This window comes from Drosophila obscura, unplaced genomic scaffold, assembly GCF_018151105.1.
Source record: "Drosophila obscura isolate BZ-5 IFL unplaced genomic scaffold, ASM1815110v1 contig_165, whole genome shotgun sequence".
Taxonomy (NCBI): domain Eukaryota; kingdom Metazoa; phylum Arthropoda; class Insecta; order Diptera; family Drosophilidae; genus Drosophila; species Drosophila obscura.
The window spans coordinates 418,920-435,436 of NW_024542752.1; the positions used below are offsets into that span (position 1 = coordinate 418,920).

The 16,517-nt window shown below is 50.0% G+C and overlaps 1 protein-coding gene across 2 annotated transcripts; it reads left to right on the plus strand.

The window, feature by feature from the left end:
• Window positions 1-1,370: 1,370 nt before the first annotated feature.
• LOC111070669 (zinc finger protein hangover) lies at window positions 1,371-16,461 on the plus strand. 2 transcript variants are annotated; one of them, XM_041591891.1, is made up of 8 exons: window positions 1,371-2,040; window positions 8,208-8,546; window positions 9,877-10,020; window positions 10,119-11,883; window positions 12,109-13,265; window positions 13,451-14,086; window positions 14,349-15,420; window positions 15,472-16,461. In XM_041591891.1, the coding sequence occupies exons 1-8, from the start codon at window positions 1,720-1,722 to the stop codon at window positions 16,215-16,217; spliced, it is 6,180 nt and encodes a 2,059-aa protein (XP_041447825.1). In that variant the 5' UTR covers window positions 1,371-1,719; the 3' UTR covers window positions 16,218-16,461. The 2 variants fall into 2 exon arrangements, with proteins under 2 accessions (XP_041447825.1, XP_041447826.1); XM_041591892.1 differs by having other exon boundaries at window positions 10,119-11,871.
• Window positions 16,462-16,517: the final 56 nt, after the last annotated feature.

The following is a 16,517-nucleotide window of genomic DNA, read 5'->3' on the forward strand; positions in this document are numbered from 1 at the left end:
GTGTTACTAACGAAACCAGGCGCCCCGCCACACGTAAAACGCAAGACCCGTGTCAAAACGAACACCGCCGGAAAAGTAAACGGCTTTTTATACAACTAAACAAATCTTAATTTCAAAAGGAAAAAAATGGATGACTTAATTATGCATTGACATGAATTTGACACCTTTACCAGTGCAATTGAGCTTGTGCCCTTTTTATAAATCATTTTTGTTAAAACCAACCTCAAAATTAGATCTGAAAAAATTGGTCAAGTAAAAAAAAAAGTGCATTCATTTTAACAGCTGTGGCAGCGTTGCTGAAAAGTAAAACGCATATGAATGTGAAAACGGAGCCTGCCTGATAAACTGCAAATATTAAATTGTGGCGCATCCAACAAAATATATTTTAAATCGTAGTTCCGGAACCGATGGTTATACATTATCCGGCACTTAAAGTTCGTAATCTGACGGCTATTTAAGTATATTTTTGAAATATACTTCTCGGTATATTTCTGAGGGTCGGACGGGTGGGTGTATTTTATCACACTTGCGGCAGGGTGACCGTTTACGGTATATTATACACATTTCGGAATATTTAGACGTCAACATCGAGTTCAAAGTATATTTACGGTATATAGGTATATAGAAGTAAATTTAACCAATTTCATTAATTTATTTTGTAATATATTAAGATACTTTTCAAAATGACCGCCAAACTTCACTTAGCGCACAAAAAATACTGAAATTGTTAAGTAGAGCAACGCTCTTTCAAATCGTTGTGACTTCCCCTATTTTTCGTGACGTGAGCCGCATGTTGCTGAAACTTTCCCATACAAAAGAAATGTATCTGAAAGGAACGCGTACATTTTATAGCAGCAATGAATCTAAGACCTTTTTTCTTCGGTATTTACGGTATATTTTGAAAACGATGTGGTTGTGTTCCGTCTGGGGTCCTATAGATTTGGTTACCACTTGCGTCCTGTCACTCTATCGCCGTTTTGTTACGTTGTAACCAAGCGACGCTCGGTCGTTGGGGTGGCTAACGCAATTACTCTGGATGTCAAAGCGTTACCCTTCGCGGGGCCCTTTCTCTCTTGCTACGGTGGATATCGGTGGTCATTTTTTGTTTTGTAAGTAAAGAGGAGGATGGAGCTACAAACAGCCTCTACAAACACTATTATTTTCCCCGGTTTAACAATGGGTGCTCAACTTTTTAAATAGAGGGGTGTTAAGGGGGTAAAGTCTTGTTTGATCGCCAGATTGCCCAGGTTTTCTTATGGTATGGTATTTAATTGGTATTTCTCGAAACTGAAATGGTATATAATGGTATCTATTTTTTGGCCGGGTGGTATTTTGTATCGTTATCGGCGACACTATTTATTTGGAAAATTTCGCAGCGTCCGGACGTACGTCGATCGCAGAATTTGTCAGCTTTATTTTTTTTCTTGTGCGATTTCGTTCTGCCTGCCAAACGCAGCGACAGCGACCCAACTGAGGAGCAGGAGTAAGTCCGATCTGCTGAAGTCGACCGAATGTCGAAATGAAGCGTGACGAGAGGGCGAATGTGCTCAGCGCAACGAAAAGTGGGCGCGAGTGATACGAAACCGAGAAAAAGATTCGATTCCCAATTTGTCGCGTCGTTCTCTCGAGCTCAAGAGAACCGAAAACAACGCGAAATAAAAGTGAAAACGTGCAAAAGGCACAGCGCAAAGAAAAACAACAAACTAAACTTCGGTCAAAATGTGCGACACGGGGGCAACAACAGCTACTACAACTGTGGTGGCAGCAGCAGCAGCGTCGTCGGTGTCTGGCACTGGAACGAGCCAGAGCCAGAGCCAGGGCCAGGGAACGGCAGCGGCATCGGCTACAGCAACGACGACAGCAGCAGGAGCCACACCGCCAGCTACAACCACAGCGAAACCCGAGCAACAGCAGCGGGCGCGACAAAACTGCTGCCGCCTCTGCATTGCCCCGGCCACGGAATGCATTTCGATCATCAATAGCTATGCGGCCGACAAGGAGCCGCTCTCTACAAAAATCCACAACTGTGTGAACATCAAGGTGAGTGGAGAAGTGTTCGAGTGTTTTTTTTTTTTTATTTGGGCGAAGAGGTTTACCCCAAAGAATGGGTCACATCCAGTGTGCACACGTAATCGGTCGCTGCCGCTGTCGTCATCCCACATCCACATCTACCCCAGTCCCCTGCCCGAACAGATATACATACATTTCAATATTCCCCACCAAACCCATCGGAGCAGTAGGCGGATCAGGCATAGGGCCCTGTTCCAGGCCCAGCCACACCCGAGGCGAGGGCAGCATGATGAGATTTCTTGTGGTTCTGTCGGATTGTAGCTTTCGTGGAAAAATTGTTGAGTTGCCTTTTCGTTTTTGTTTTTTCTCGGTATGCGCCTATCTGTGTGTGTGTGTGTGTGTGTGCGAGTGTTTGTATGTGTATTTTTGTGAGTGTTCTCGGATAGCGTCCCATCATCATCAAATCGACGGCGTCAGGCGTCGTCCAGCCATGGTTGGCTGGAGTTTCGTTCCGAAAAGCATCCGAAAAGTGAGGTTACGGATGAAGCCCAACCACAGGCAACGGCCGCAGCCACAGCCACAGCCACAGCCACAGCCACACCGTTGTGCAAGCGCTGGCGACGCCAACGACGACGACGACGACAACGATGAGCGAACGAACCGATGGCCACCAACCAAAAACAACAAAAAACTAAAAAAAGCAACCAGCCAACCCCGCCTACCTTTGCTTCTCTTGCTCCTCTTCCTCCTCATCCGTCGAACTCTCCGTGTGTGTGTGTGTGTGCGCGCGGTGCTGTCCATGCTGTGCCTCACCGCATGGTCCGTGTCGGGTCGGGTCTGGTCTCTGGTCTCTGGCGTGGCGTGGCCAGACCAGACCAGGCCAGGGCCTGGGGTTTCTGTTTTGCTCACTGCCAAGTCACGATGCCTCGATGACGCGACAGCAGCGACCGACCCGACCGAATGGAATGGCATGGACTGGAGTGGATTGGCTAGAGGGGCATTCATTGGTATTGGTGCACACAACCCGACCACAATCTGCTTTTGTACGCTGGCCGGCCGCCGTTCTGCCGCTGCTGGCTGGTTGGCTGGCTGCTTCATCATAATCAACTTGAACGAACTCCCTGCCTGCCTGCCCCGGCCCGGCACACGGTACACGGCATGGCACGGCACGGTCTGCGCTGCCCTGCTGGCAATCGATTCTTTCAGTGCTTTGTGAGGTTAGGATTGATCCTGCCTCCTTGTGGCTGAAGAAGGGGAATCCTATCTCGCATCTTCTCTATGGCTTTGATTTTTGTTTATTTTGAACTATTTACCAAAATATTTAGCCCCCTTGCTTCTTCTTCTTTTTCTACTTTTGCTTTTTTCCCCACTTTGTCCTCTTCTTGTTCAACTTCTGCTGCTTGTTGTTGTTGCCTCAGTTCAGTTCTTGGCCAGCAAAACAGAAGGAAAATATGCGAAACGAATGGCCAGCACAAAGCATAGAGTCGCTGCTGCTGCTGCCTGCTGCCTGCTATGTATGTGTCTGCATGCGTGTGTGTATATGCGTACTAGAGATGTGACGTATGGATGCGTATGTGTGTGTGTGTGTTGCTCTGCCTCTGCCTGGACAGGCACAGGCACAGGCAGAATCGCGCTCGCCCAGGCAAACCAACGGCAATTACATATAATTTTGTTGTTGCCTGTGGATGCTTCCTTTCCTTCCTTCTCACATTCCCTGGAATTTTGGAGAGCATGTGGATGGGCATGGGCATGGGCTTAAGGAAGTCTTGGAAGAGCAAAAACAGAAAGCAGCTGCTGCGCCGGTTGCTAGATTTATATCTGGGCTCTGTTCCTTCTGCTGCTGCTGGTGCTGCTCCTCACGGCCCAGGTCGTGCTTGTGCTCGGTCCTCTCGGGCATAAAGGTATCCAGTTCACAATCCATCCATCCATCCATCCGTTTGTACCCCCACCTCTTGCCTGCTTCCTGTCCTGCTGCTCTCTCTCTCTCTGTCTCTGACTCTGACTCTCCGGCTGGCTCTGCTCTCTCTCTTTGCGCGCGTGCGTCCTTTGCCTGGCTTCCATTTGGATGACGATGATGATGGTGGAGGACACTCTTCCTACTCCAGTGGGTCTCTGTAAATGGAAACATGTGCCACTACCAGAACCAGATTTTGTGTTGGCTTCGCTAGCTTCGTTTATTGATTCATTCAAGAGCCGGCTGGGACCATGCCTGTGCCCGTTCCCGTTCCCGTGCCTATGCTCGACCCAACCCGCCACTGGTGATGGTGCTGGGCTCTGCCCCTGGGCCCAGTTTGTGTGGCCCTCGTCATCGTCATCCACTTTTTTTTTTCTGTTTCAGTTGCTCGGCAGCACACACAAAATGGTTGCCCCCGACTGTGGCCTGCGCCCCCGGCATCGACAACGACATCGTTGTCGCCATCGCCATCGCCCGCACTCAGCGCACGTTGCTGCTGCGTGTGCTCTACCCTGCTCTGGGGGCTTTGGTTCTGGCTATGGCTATGGCTATGGGCTCTGGTGGCTTGGTCTGCTTTGGGCTCGATTTCATGGCAATTGCTCTTCATGCACACACACACACACAGGCAGAGGCACTCTCGCACTGGCAAAGGCAGATGCAGAGCACAGCACAGCACAGCACAGCAGAAGCGAACCCGACGACGACGAACCGACCGACCGAGCATTTGGGTTGGCGTCATCGCTAGCTCGACTGCTTCTGCTGGCTGTGTGGCTGCGGGCTGGGCTGGCTGGCTGACTCTTGCTCTGTTCTCGTTATCTGGAGGCGGACCACATGCTCTCCGCATACACACACACACACACACACATACAGATACAGAGGCACAAGCACAGGCATATAGGTATGGATGGTATGGGCAATGGAAGTGGCAGGGAAACAGGGAGACGACACATACACACACACACACAGAGAAGACAAAGGCAGGCCAAGCCAGCCCAGGCCCAGGCCCAGGTCGGACCGGGTACAATTCGAGTGGTTTCACCTTGGGCAGGCAAACTCTGGATATGGCTCTTCACGCAGATTACCTGATGGGCATGGGCATACACACAGAAGAAACTGACGCTGCTGCTGCTTCAGCGCTTCAGTTGCTGTTGTTGTTGTTGCTGTTGTTGCTGCTGGCGGCGGCCTGGGTTGGCTTCTCTTCTTCCTGCCTGATGCCTGGGTGCCCGTCGACGTCGTCGTCGTCTCTACCGCCTGCATCCCGCATCGAATTTCGTTTGCATCATCAGCAGCACATCTCTCCACCATTTTGTTGTCGCGTTTGGTTGGTACACATATTTCTGTTGCTTCTGCTTCAGCTTCTGCTGCCGATGATGATGATGATCCCCAGGTGGAAAACTTTCTCTGCCCAGACCCAGAGCCAGTGCCAGTGCCCAGTGCCAGTGCCAGACGGGGGGCACAGCGTGACCAAGCGGTTACGTGCGCATGCTTCGGTCTGTTCGCATCTGTTTCCAGCTTCAGCTCCAAACTCCAGGCAGGCAGGCATGCAGGCAGGCAGCAGTGCCCTCGTAAGATGATGAGATTCTGATAAAAAATGAAAAGAGGATGCAGAGAAGAAGCCTTTGAGATTTAGATTCCCATACGGGGACACACACAGACACACACATATATGTATATTGATTGTATGTATTTGGCTTGGCTCATCCAAATCCAAGATGGCCGTTGGATTCACTTTCACCTCTCTAGCAGAATTCCATGGATTGGAATGAAACCGTTGGAAATGTAAATGAAAGAGGAGCCGAATAGACTAATCCATAACAGTAAAGTAGATCCCCCCATCCCCACCCCCACCAACAGCATTAAATGCGATCGATCAGCTGATGGCACACAAATACAATATTTTATGTGATTCCCTTCGAAATACCCAGAAATCTTTCCTGCCACTTGGATTACTCATTTGGGATTGTTGTTGTTGCTATTTATTGTTGGAATATTCATTTTCCAATCGGCTTCCTTCCTCCCTACACTTACCCTGCCGCTCGCTCGCTCACTTCACTACACTTCACTCACTCTCCTTCGATCTCCTGCTTGCTCCTGCTACATATATGAGGGTTACTTTTGTCTTCTACGTCTTCAATTTTTTGTTGTGTGTGTTCTGCGGACGTGGACAGGACGCGCGCTCTCTTTACCTCACACACACACACACACATAGACAAAAGTAAACGAATAAGGACACAAAAGGAGAAGAAGCGCACAGCACAAAACCCGTTCGTGGCGGCGTTGCTGGTTGGGTTTGGGACTGGACGGAGGAACAGCGGTGCTCACTGGGATGCTTGCCAGCCAGTCGCTGCTCTACTCTGTCCTGCAGCCATCTTATCCGCTGGCTGTGTTGGCCGATGTTGATGATGATGAGGATAGGATGATGATTACACCTGGTCCCCGCCAGCAGCAGTCGCAGAAGCAGCAGCAGCTGGTGGACTGCAATTGCACCGACACCATGTTGGCGGCAGCTGCTTGCTGCAGTTCTTCTTCTTCTTCGCTTGCTTTCGTTTCGCCTGAACATACACACATGGTCGGGTGCACAGTTATTTGTTGGATGGACATATCAATATCTCCTTTTGCTTGGGCGACTTTCGAAATGGAAGGTCTTGAGCCAAAAAGGTTTCCAAAAATATTGATACATGTACATGTATATGTATGTAAGCTTTGTATATACATCTGTACATCATATATTCATTTGTATATTTCAAATCTCGAAGCGTAACTTTAATGGCTAACGTGTGCGTGTGGGTGTGGGTGTGGGTGTTTTTGCGTGTGATTGTGGTTATGTCTGGTCACTAAGCAAAGTCAGTCGCCAGTTTTCATATTAAAGTGCAGTTTCAGGCTCTTAAATGTATAGCAGGGGAAACTGGGAACTCGGAACTGCCTGCATCCAATTGCAATCCATCAGAATTTGGAGTAAGAGATATGCGGCAAGGAACATAACATAACATGGCATGAATGTGGCGACACAGTCAATATTCTGGTGTGGGGTGTATAAGGTGAATGAACAAACATATTATCGGGGAAGAAGAAGCAGAAGCCAGTGCCAAAGCCAAAATACATACAAGTCCTGCTACTTGTGGTGGGAGGGGAAGTAATTGCATACATAAGATTTCGCATACACACTAACACAGACACACACACAAACACAGTAGAATGATGGTATATAAGCGGAATGATGGAGGGAGTCAAGTGGAATGGGTCGGTTCGAATTCTTGTGTATTGGGGCCTGGCCTGGCCTGGGCTGGCCACAGGCCACAAGGAATCGCCATCATCGCCGCCGGCATAAGAAAGAGGGGAGGATGTGGTTGGGTCGTCGCGGTGTGGGGGGAGGCTGTAAGTTAAATATTGAAATCTTTATCCCACACACACAAGCAAACCAACCACTTGCTCAATGCCTAATGTGACGAGTAAATACAATAATAACAACAAATTATGCATCATTTCAACATTTGTTTTGTGTTGATCTAATTCGTACGGTATGTACGCACGGTTGCAATCTCGATACTCGTTGCAGGCCATCTCGATAACCAATAATTTGACGGCTAACGATGTTGATAACCCAAAATGTGACACTAGTGATGTCGATAGCCAAGTTGCATTTGGGAAAACTTTTATTATTCTTTTTTTAAGTGCACATTACAATGTTTTTTTGTGGCCAGGTTGGCTTCAAGACAGGTTGTACATGCCCAAGTATATATGTATGTACATATGAGCGATACTTACTTAGTACATAGAGGGAGGACACGCACAAGTATTGTTGCGACATATAGAGAAGGCAGTGGGAATACACACACACACACATGCGCAAGCAAACAGTGTTATCGGGCAGAAGGACATTTTATATGATTGGCGGCGCAATCTCTCTCTGTGTGTGTGTGTTTGTGTGTGTAAATGTGCACTCTGAATGTGCAGTGGCAAGAGAGGTGGGAGTGTGGGATGTTGCGGCAGTTTTGCTTGCATATAATTATAAGCAGGTCATTGACATTAATGGGGGGTAGCAGCTATGATAGCTGATGCGAATGCGCCTACCTGCATTCATGCTCCTCTCCGCCTGACTGGACATGGGGCAGAACACTCTAGTCAAAAGGCGGCGTGAGGGAGTGATGAGCGGTGGGCGATGAGGGATGTAATTTTAAAGCTTGATTGAACTTGAACACTGGAAATTAATGTGCGCTTTTTGTGTATTTTTCTTTCATTACAGATAACGCCACAAGATCGGCTGTCACTGCAGATCTGTCACGCCTGCATCAGCTACTTGAACTCGTGGCAGAGCTTTAAGAATCGCTCGGTTAGCGCACAGACCAAACAGCGCCAGTGGCTGGAGGCCAACAAGAGCAAGCTGCTCAGCTATTTGGACTTGAACAGTGCCGAGAATGGAGGAGGTCATCAGCAGCAGCAGCAGCATCACCACCACCAACAGAACCAGTCACAGTCACAGCAGCATCATTCGGAGAATGAGATCGATTTGGAGAAGCCATCGGCCGCCCAAATATTGGACGGCATACCCTCGCTGAAGAAACGCAAATCCCTAACAGTCTATGTGAGTCCTAAACCGCAACAACAACAGCTGCAGCAGCAGCATCAGCAGCAGTCGCAGCAACCAGCCAGATTGACGGCGACGGCGACAGCAACATCGTCACAGCAGCAAACTCTGCAGACCCTTCTATTGCAGGTGCCAACGATAACGGTCAGCTCCTCTTCCTCTACAACACCAGCATCTGGTGGTGGATCAGCAGCAGCAGCAGTATCTCAGCAGCAGCAGCGCCAGCATCATTATCGTAAATATCAGCAACAGCAACAGCAGCAGCAGCAGCAGCGGGGCAAACAGATGATGCAGCAACAGCAACAACATCATCAACAGCTGCAACATCATCAGCAACAGCAGCAGCAGAAGAGACGACAGCGACAGCCGCCGCCGCCGCGACGTCCTGCTCCTCAAACTTCTGGTCTGCCTGGGCAGCGGAAATTTAAGCCACGAGTGTATTTACCTTTGGATATAGCAGTGCCACCATTGCCACCGCTTCCAACAACAACCACTGCTACTGCTGCTGCTCCTCCAGCAGCACCAGGACCATTGGCAGTGCCAATTTTGGCTGCCGCTGCTGCTAACCATCCGGTTCTTCATGCTGCTGAAATACTGCCACCGGTTGCCACCACTGTAGTGGGGGGGAATCTGCCGTTGTCGCTGCCACTTGATTTCAGCCAAAGTAGCAGCAAGATCGACGTCTTACCGTCCACATCCACGTACAGCCATGGCAACGCCATAGCTCACGCCTCCACTGCGGCGGCGATGGCGGCAGCATCTGCATCTGCATCTGGCACCGGCATCTCGTCGGTCTCCGTCTCCATGCAACATGCGACAGCACCGCTGCTAATGCCGGTGACTCTGCAGAGTGCAGCACAGCAATTGCGATTTTTCAGACGCTACTCCTATAATGTAATTGTATCGTGCATTCGAAACGATTCCTTTCGTGTCCACTCCCCACCACTTCCGACAATTTCCCAACCCCCAACCCCTCTACCACCGCCCCTCAATCCCTTTTGCCGCTACCCTTCTCTTCCCAACCGAAGATCTTTTTGCAGGAGATAATTTCGATATTGTTTTTGTTGTTTTGCTTTTGCACCTTCTTTCTTCTCCTACCTGTTAACCCGATATATGTCTGCCAAGAAATATCGATCACGATCAGAAGACAACTCTCAGGGCTAACGGGTATCGATAGTCGGTGCTTAAATCCCGGCTATATATTTCATTGTTATCGTATTTGATTCGATCTTCTCCAGTCTGACCACCAAATCTAATTTAATCTTCTCGTTCTTTTCTTTTCTTTGATTTGATCTATTTTCATGTATGGAAACTGAACAAACTTTAGCCACTGCCCGCAATTCCCATCAAGGATGAGCCCATTGACACAGATGATGATTATCAAATGAAATCGTTGGACGAATCCGATGACATGGTCGATCCCACAATGTTCCTAGAACGCTCCGAGCACGAGGGCGATGTACCACTTATGGTACGTTTAATTTTTCTATTCTTTATTGCAACATTTCTCTATATATGTATGAATCTCTATATATATATTCACACTCTCTCTCTCTCTCTCTGACACAGACCTCCGACTATGATTATACGGCGCAGCATGGTGTGAATGCAGAAACAGCGGCCGCCTCGCTGCCGCCCAATGCTGTGGCTAATGTGGCCGCCGCCGGGGACTCAAAGGTGGCCAGCTGCCGGGCATGCAGTCTCCAGTTTTCGACGCGTGCCAATGCCCGACGCCATGAGCGAAATTTGCACCCAAATCTATTCCAATTGTCGACAGACTCGCCCAACAATACGCCCATCACAAAGCCCACACCGGCACTGGCGGCTGCATTGGAGATACAGCGTGCCGCTGCGGAGGCGGCCACCGAGGAGGCCAGCAAAGCTGCCGGCGCTGCCGGGGGTAATATATCGACCCAAAAGTATCGTCAGGTGGTGATGAATGCCTTCATCAAATGCGAGGGTGGGGGCTTCAACTATGACAATCCGGAGCAATATCAGCTGCTGCTCACCCGCGACAAGGTGGAGTTTATCGAGCAAAATTATGAATTCCTTGAGCAGTACCAGACGATGACATGCCGCTGCTGCGACAAATACTTTAGTACGTACAAGAACTTTATGGCGCATGTGCGTAAAAAGTATCCGCTGTTGCCGCGTAATCTCTGCTTCAACTGCCTCAAGATGAACGAATCGAAGGCGCTGTTCATTTCACATCTCAAGAAGCGCAACTGCATCAATCTGTATCGTGTGCTGAACGCCCTGCGCGGCAAGCAGCCAAACTTTCATCCCACATCATCGGACCTGGGTGCATTCGGTGGCGAGACGACGACCCAAATCAGTCCCACTGTCGTTGTGCCGCTGCTGCTCGATAACAGCTCGAGCGGCGAACGGCCGGAGAAGCTGCGCGCCAAGGAGCTGCTGGTGAATAAGCTTTACGAGTGCAAACTCTGCCCCAAGGGCTTCCGCACCAAGCACGAGTTTCGCACCCATGTGTACGACAAGCATGCGGATGTGCAGCGCAAGGACAACAATTCGATACAGTGCAGCTTCTGTGGCCTGGACTTTGCCGATCCCGTGGACAGGCGACGCCACTACAACAATATGGACTGCATTGTCCGGCTACGCTGCATGACGTGCGACGCCAAGGTGGAGACGCATCAGCGTTTCCTCGATCATGTCTATCAGGATCATTTGGGAGGTATAAGCAGCGATAATGCCTCCACTGTCAGTGGAATGGGCGGAGGTGGCGGTGGTAGGAGCAGCAGCAGTATTGAGAACTCACCTGGCAAGCGGAGTCTACTGGGTGCCCTTGGAATTGGAGTTAGCTCCCCCGCCGATGAGTCACGCAGCGGCAGTGCAGCAGCGGCAGCAGCAGCAGCACCCAATCAAACCTCAACGCCAAAGCCCATATCGGGAGGAGGTGGTGGTGGTGGTGTGGCGGCGTCTTGCACAACACCTGGCTCCCTAAATCGTGACGCCGGTGGTGCACCAAAATCGCAGTATTTCTCACGAATGCCACAGGTATGCCCCATCTGTGGCCAGCAGTACAACAACTACAACAACGTTCTGCGTCACATGGAATCGAAGCATCCAAACAAACTGCCGGAGACATACAAATGCGTGCGTTGCGGCCTGGGCTATCCAAGAATCTCGTATCTGCGGGAGCACATGATCAATGTGCATGGCGTCGACAAGAATCGACATTCCGGTGGCTTTGAATACATTGTGAATGCGGATGCCGTCAAGCTGGCCGATGGCAGTACACCGAATGTATCCACAGGTCGTTACGACTATGTGATGAAGGATCTGATGTCAATAACAAATGGTGGGACACTCGGTAATTAGGCTTAGTGTGTAGACGTCCTGTACTGTACTGCATTGTACCGTACTGTGCTGTGCTGTAGCCTTCTACTATGTATCTCTGTCTCTAGTCTAACCTTTTTTTTTGTTTGAATTTGGATACCTAATTTAATTTTTAATTTCCGTGTTTTATGCTTAATCCTAAACCTAAGACCACGGATCAAATCGAGGCTAAAATTCGTGTATCTTGTATCTTTTCCAGATGATGACGAGGAGGAGACCGGCAGCATGGCCAAGAAGATACGCCTCGACGATAGCAGCAACAACAGCAGTCTGGTGGGTGGCGTGGCCAGCCAGCAAAAGGAATGCCCCATCTGCAATGCCCTGTTCAGCAACAATATTGGCCTGTCCAATCACATGCGCTCACATTACACGGCCTCGAATTCGGTGAATGCCGCTCTGGTGGCGGCCAATCGCATGACACCCAAATCGCTGACCATAACCGCCGCCCCAGCCACAGAGACGGTCACATCATCGGCAGCCTCCATGGATGTGGATGATGATGATGAGGGTATGCTGGCGCTCGAAACAGGAAAGCTGATGGCCAGCGTCAGTGGTGTTAGAGGTGGTGCTGCTTCTAGTTCGGCTACTGCTGTTGCTGTGCCCCCTGCCATGGTTAATCAGACGCCTCAGGAGCAGGCCGTATTCCGTCGTAGCCTTGATCAGGCGGCGGATCGTCGCTTTCGCCGGATGCGCTGCCGCATCTGTCAGCGGCGTTTTAGCTCAAAGAAATCGTACCGCTATCACATGCTGACCGACCATCAAGTGCAGAATGTGCAGTTCATCAAATGCAAGCTGTGCAATGCCGAGTTTGCCTACGAGAAGGGTCTGAAGGTGCATCTGTTCAAGGTGCACGGACGTGCGATCAAGGATGAGATGATTGTGAAGCAGTTTGAGTGCGATGTCTGTTCGATTGTCTACAGCTCGGAGCTGGAGCTGAAGCAGCACAAGAGGAGTGTCCATAAGCTAACGTCCGTGTCGGTGTCTGCATCTGCCTCGGCATCGGCTTCGGCCTCTGCCTCTGCATCCACATCCTCGAAAATCAATGATGATGATTTAATGATCATGGAGGAGATTGGTGGCAATAGAAGCCGTCACCATCACCATCATCATCAGCAGCACCACCACAGCAAGTCGTCTGGCGACTTGGCCGATCAGTCCATCATTTCCGCTGTGGGTGCCACAGCCACTGCCGCCACAACGACGCCGCTGTACTGGTACCAATGCAAATACTGTCCCTCCAACTTTAACACAAACAAAAAGCTGGCCATCCACATCAACTCGCACGATGAGTTCGACTCGAATGATTATTCGTGCAAGGACTGCGGCAATGTCTATAGCGGCCGCAAGAGTCTATGGGTAAGTTTAGACATTTGTTGTAAGACTGAGAAAAGAACACCTATTGATATCAATTGGCATAAATTGGTTTCCGTACACCAAAAATAGATTTTTGTTATTTTTAATTTTTATTTTCTGCTCCACACTGACTGATACTAATCGTTTGATTTTATCTCTCCTTGTCTCTCCCTCCTCTCGCGGGGCAGGTTCATCGCTACAAAAAGCATCCGCAGGTGCCCGACCCCATCGAGTGCACGCTGTGCCGCAAGGTGTTCTTTGACCATCAGATGCTGGACAATCATACGCCAACCTGCAACCGCAAACCGATTACCTCCACGGGGGCGCATCAACAGGAGCTGCTTACGCAGACAAATTCATCGCAGGGTCGGGCCGTATTCCGGCACAAGACTGGCGACGATGATGACGAGGAAGACGTGCAGCAGCAGCAGCCGCAGCACCGTCATCAGCAGCAGCGTAACCATCAGGAGGATGCTGGTGATGGAGGAGCAGCCGTATCAGCAACAACAACAACAGCAGCAGCCACATCTAGTGGCAGTACCAAGAAGCTGCGCACACCGGAGGTGGCATGTACAATTTGTGGTGCCCGTTTCACCGATCAGGAGCACTTTAGCAAGCACATACAGAAGCATGAACAGGATCTATATGTGGACAATCCGTTGGCGGCGATGTTCGATGATGGGCCAGCGGATGCGGCCCAATTTAAGGTGGAGGGCCAGAACGAGAATGGGGAATATGCGTGCGATATGTGTACAAAGACATTCCCCCAAGTGATTGCACTCAAAGTGCATCGCAAGTGGCATTTCAGAGGTGATAGCAAGCAGGTGAGCGTTTTTCGGCTTGTGCAGCGAGGAGAACGAAAAAGAACCAACCATGCTGATGGGATGATGCTGATGATGATGATGAGAGATGCCTCCGCACCAGTCGCAAAAAACACAATCAACATCATATCTCTCTCGTTGAACAAAATTTGTACTAATCTCTTGTTTTCTCTCTCTCTCTCTCTCTGCTCCTTTTCCTTTTCCTTCTCCTTTTCCTTTTTCCCATTTCCCATTCCCCAATCTATCCTAACGATCCAAAATGTAGAACCACATCGACAGCGAAACGACGAATATCATCAACAACAACAACAACAATTCGGTGAACAACTCCACATCGATGCTACGGGAGCTGCATGCAGTGGGTCTGACGCCCAACCAACAACAGCAACAGCAGCAGCAGAGCCAACAACAGAACTCCACGTCCACGCCGAACAGCAACAGCAACAACAACAGCAGCAGCAGGAGCAACAACAACAACAACAGCAGCAGCAGGAGCAAATCAATGAAACGGAAACGTGAATTGAAATGCGAATACTGCCCCTCGACCTTCATCAGCAACAACAACCTGCGACGACATATGTATGAGCTGCATAAGCATGAAGTGAGTAGCCTGCCAGCACCGCCAGTGATTGTGGTTGATGAGCCACTGAGCTGTCGACGTTGCGGCAATCTGAAATTCGAGACAAAGGAACTGTGGATCGAACACAAGCTGGCCGATGCGAAGGTGGTGCGACCGTTTTGTCCCTTCCAATGGGGCTGTGATATGTGCGGCGAGTACTTGTCGCGCAAGGAGAAGCTCATGAATCACATCAATAATCATTTGAAGGAGGATGTCATTGTACCAGTCGCCACACAATCGGCCATCGACAGAGAACGGGCATCATCAGGTGCATCGTCAGCATCCGAGGCAACAACATCCAAAGCATCCGGATTGGTTGAGCCGCCACCCAGCGCCGCCGCAGCGTTGCAAAAGAAAACGGAAGAGAATGGTGGACTGGATACAGCGGAGGCGACGGCGGCAGCGGCAGAGGCAGAGGCGGTGAAGGCAGAGGAAGATGATAGCGAAATGGAGGACGGGGACAGCTCAGACGCTGATGAAGAAAGCTCCGGCACAGGGGATGAGGACGACGACGACACTGAAGACGATGATGAAGAAGATGAGCTGCAGGATGAGGACGACGATGAAGATGAGGGCGAAGATGAAGAGGGTGTGCCCCCACCAACACCTGCCACACAATTGTTGCAGCCGCAACACAAGCATGCCAATAATATTGACAATGATGATGATCTCGTCGAGGAAGTGAACAGCTCCGATGATGAGGAGCCAGAGGATGGAGGTGAAGTCGGGAGCGAAAGTCAAAGCGATGAGGACGATGACGATGAAGAAGACGACGACGACGACGACGATGAAGAAGACGAAGACGACGAGGAGACGGAGGAGGTAGAGGCAGAGGCACAGGGCTCGTCACAGCCCCTTATGAATGGCAAGTCTGAAAAGCATCAAACCACGCCCCAACAGCAAAGGGATGAGATATTGCCCAGCTCCGACGAGGACAACGAAGATCAGGATGGCCATCCAATGGCCATTGAAGACATTATTGAAGAAGAATTTGATGAAGACGATGATGTGGAGGAGGTGTATGATGAGCAGAATGTCGATGGGGGGGCCACATCGTCGGCATCTTCATCAGAGAGCGAATCAACATCCACGACCACATCCAATTCGCATTCAACTGGTGAGCGGCGTAAGAAGGCTGGCGATCAGTCGTCAAATCCCAGCTTTACCTGTGATCTATGTCAACTTTGTTTCGATTCCCAGGAGCTTCTCCAGTCTCACATCAAAAGCCATTTTCTCAATGGTCCAAAAATCTCTGCCTCACAAGCAACAAGCAATGCAACAGCAGTAGCACCAGCAACAGCAACGGCAACGGTAACGACGACGGCCACGGCAGCGGCAGCGGCGACGACTGTTCCCAGCAGTTGTAACAACAATGCCTCGACCAAATCCTCGAAGCTCTCTCCAGCAGCAGCAGTAGTAGCAGCAGCAGTCACCGCCAACACCAGCAACAACCGGCAAAGAAGTGCCGCCACAGAAATGGGGGCCAGCGGTAGCAGCAGCAGCAACAGCAATTGAGCGGATCATCGTAGGTACTCTCGTATTACCCCAGTCGTTTGTCCACAATCATCCTCGTCCGAATTCACGTTCACACTTGAAACAACTTGTACAAAGCCAGCCAATCACCGACTCATTCACCAAAAGACCATCCCACAATCCACCACCATCGACCACCAAACAACACACAACAAAAAAACAGCATGAAAAACCATCATGCAAAATGATCATCAGAAAAAACGCATTCCATGCATTCAACAAGCAGCAGCAGAAGCAGATGCAGCAGCAACACATTTATGTATAGAGAAAGTAGGAGAAGGG

What these genes read in the sequence shown, in the direction of transcription:
- LOC111070669 (XM_041591891.1), top strand. Translation starts at nt 1,720, where the DNA reads ATGTGCGACACGGGGGCAACAACAGCTACTACAACTGTGGTGGCAGCA. An exon ending in AACAAATGGTGGGACACTCG is followed by an intron (nt 11,884 to 12,108) that starts GTAATTAGGCTT and finishes TATCTTTTCCAG; the next exon opens with ATGATGACGAGGAGGAGACC. An exon ending in TCAGAGGTGATAGCAAGCAG is followed by an intron (nt 14,087 to 14,348) that starts GTGAGCGTTTTT and finishes TCCAAAATGTAG; the next exon opens with AACCACATCGACAGCGAAAC.